Below are 2869 nucleotides of genomic sequence, written 5' to 3'. Positions count from 1 at the left end.
TTATTTTATTTTTGTTTTATTTTTATTTATTTAAAATTTAGCTAATATTTGCATTAATTATTTTAGCATTGAAGGATGAAGGTGGCTGGTGTTAGAGTAGAGGAAGCTGAAGACAGGCTTAGACGGAGGAAACTGATTCACTGTGGCGAAGGGAAAAGAAGAAGCTAATATTTTAGCGTTATGCTAGCTGTTGTAAAATTAGTACTTTTTAAGCTCTTTAGGCATGGTATTCAGACTTTATGCTAGCTTTTTGTCAAAATTAGATTTTTTTAAAGTTCTTTAGGCAAATTTAGACTTCAGCTAATATTTTAGCATTATGCTAGCCTTTTTGTAAAATTAGTCTTTTTTAAGCTCTTTGGGCATATTCAGACTTTATGCTAGCTGTTTGGTTTTTTTTTTTCCAAAATTAGACTGTTATAGTTCTTTAGGCAAATTTAGACTTCAGCTAATATTTTAGCATTTTGTTAGCCATTTTGCCACAATTTGTACTGTTTAAGCTCTTTTGACAAATTTGGACTTTATAGCTGTTTTGCCAAAATTAGACTGTTAAAGTTCTGTAGGCAAATTTAGAGTTTAGCTAATATTTTAGCATTATGCTAGCTGTTTTGTCATAGACTTTTAAAGTTCTTTAGGCAAATGTAGAGTTTAGATAATACTTTGCATTAAGCTAGCAGTTTTCTATAAAAAAAATGTCATTTTTAAGCTCCTTAGGGAGATTAAGACTTTATGCTAGCTGTTCTGGCAAAATTAGACATTTTTTCATTTTCTTTTTGGCTAATTTGGCATGCAGCTAATATTTTGACAAGCTTTCAGTTTCAGCATTTTTAGCTATCAGCTCTAACATCTTCAGCGGCCACATATCAGCTTACAGCATTCATGATTGCAATATCAAAGGTAATGCTAGTCTAATAAATAAATTACATCTATAATGAATGAAATACATTAAAAATGCAAACATAAATCCATCAAATAGAGAAATACTATTTCCTGGTATTTAAATTGTGGAAATTAAACATTTCAGGTTAACAAAACATGTTTCATTTAATTTACAGGTGAATATCTGAACCAAATACAAAATCTACTATATGATAAAACCTGCATGGAAGCATCATCTTCAAATAACTATTGTTGAGAGAACAGGAGTCAAAATTCTGAAGAAAGTACATGCTAAAAATGTAAATCCGAAGAAGCAACTTTGATACACAAATTTTTTTTGTTGTCACAAATGAGCTATATTTTAAAAAAATTATCTGCTGTTACTACTGTAAAATAAAGCCCCATTTCTTTCTGGGTAACTCCAGAAATTGTGAAAATACCCATTGGATGCCCCAATAATATAGTCCTGTCCATGCTATTAGTACACCAGTTAATTCTTTTGATGTATAACCTATTGTGTGCTTGCAGAATGTATGTGCAACAAGACGTAAAACTAATTAAACATGAAACACAAAAAACACACAAAGTTAAAGAAAATAGTTAATTCTTGCTCCTTACAAACATCTTAATGCTGGATGAGCATTTAAACAGTGACTGCAGCAGACTTTACCTTGCACAGAAACTCCATGGCCTGGACCGCATGCTCTATACGGCTGACAACTCGCACACTCTGGTGCATTATATCCCATGGTGCAGAATGTGTTTTCCTTACAAACACACACAGCATTTTGGGTGGATGTGCAGGTCCGGATCTCCTTCAGATTTTTTCCTGATGGACCACAAAGCGACAGCTTAGAGACATTTGCAAGGAGAGTTAATGGGTAAATTGAAAATAAATACGTAAATAATATAGATTTAAAGTATCTTTACTGACTTGGATTGCATTTTTTGCAGGGCAAACAATTATGCGCATAATTCCAGCTCTCCAAATATGTATTTGGTTTACATGGTTCACATACAGTCTCTTTGTTTTCAGAGCAGTGCTCTTTTAAGCGATAACCTGCAACAGCATGCAAACAGTTAATACATACACAGATACATACATGTACACAGTCACTAAATCATCTTTATTCATAATTTAACAACTAGCTTTGTATGGTATTTCTAAAAGCACTTTTTATTACCTTGTTACTCTTTTTAAAGACTATCAATGTTTTGGAGGTGTTAGGAAAGCATCAATTACAGATTCTAGTTTTGCACTTGATTGTTCTTTTAGCCAAAAACGTTTATGTGAAAATATGCAAAAATCTGAGTTTTCTTTAGCATATTAAACATATGTTAGAATACAAAGGGTAACTAAAAGTGATGAATTAAAATTTAAAATTATGGCCGTAAATAGAAGTGAAGACAAACATTAGAGCTAATTGTATAAAATGTTTTGTTGTAGTTGATAAAATAAAAAAATATATATTTTGGTTTCAAACAAGTTAAACAAAAGTGGCCCAGTGCATTGAACTGACATTTTAAAATAAATTCTTGCAACAACAACAAAAAAAAGGTAGTTTGATGTAGACGCAAAAGTTATCAAATCAAAAGGAAGTGGCTAATTATGTAAACCATACAAAATTCCTATTTTTCATTTACAATAATCTTTTTGTTACATTTGGCAAAAAAAGACTAAATGAACTGTATCTCTAAAAACATGCTGGCTAGGTTGTTTGTACGCTGTGTCCTTAGTGTTAGCCTCAGTCAAAGGTGATTTGTTTTCACGCCAACCATAGACTGTATATGGGAACTGGACTGATTGACTCCTCCCCCCTGGCCTTCCAAACAGGAAGTACCTGTCAAAATCCCATAAACTTCTTTTGACAAATAAACAGCTATTACTCAGTAATTCTGTTTTTCCAGAGTAACCATTCTTGTTCTCATACCTTTTACTTTATAACATCTTCTTCCTAATCCTATTTTTTTCCCTTATATTTTTACTTTATCA

General features: G+C 31.9%; 1 protein-coding gene across 1 annotated transcript in view; it reads right to left on the bottom strand.

Annotated features, from left to right (window-relative positions):
- tnfrsf1b (tumor necrosis factor receptor superfamily, member 1B) overlaps nucleotides 1-2869 on the bottom strand; it is a 19209-nt gene that overhangs the window by 4759 nt on the left and 11581 nt on the right. Inside the window, exons 5-6 of the mRNA XM_024270406.2 lie at nucleotides 1811-1936; nucleotides 1547-1705 (exon numbers count right to left, since the gene is read on the bottom strand). Of these exons, the coding sequence (XP_024126174.1) occupies nucleotides 1547-1705; nucleotides 1811-1936 (285 nt within the window). The remainder of the gene's footprint in view (nucleotides 1-1546; nucleotides 1706-1810; nucleotides 1937-2869) is intronic.

Source organism: Oryzias melastigma, linkage group LG5 (genome assembly GCF_002922805.2).
Source record: "Oryzias melastigma strain HK-1 linkage group LG5, ASM292280v2, whole genome shotgun sequence".
NCBI lineage: Eukaryota > Metazoa > Chordata > Actinopteri > Beloniformes > Adrianichthyidae > Oryzias > Oryzias melastigma.
Note: the sequence above shows the minus strand (reverse complement) of the source record. Positions and strands in the feature narration are given on the sequence as shown.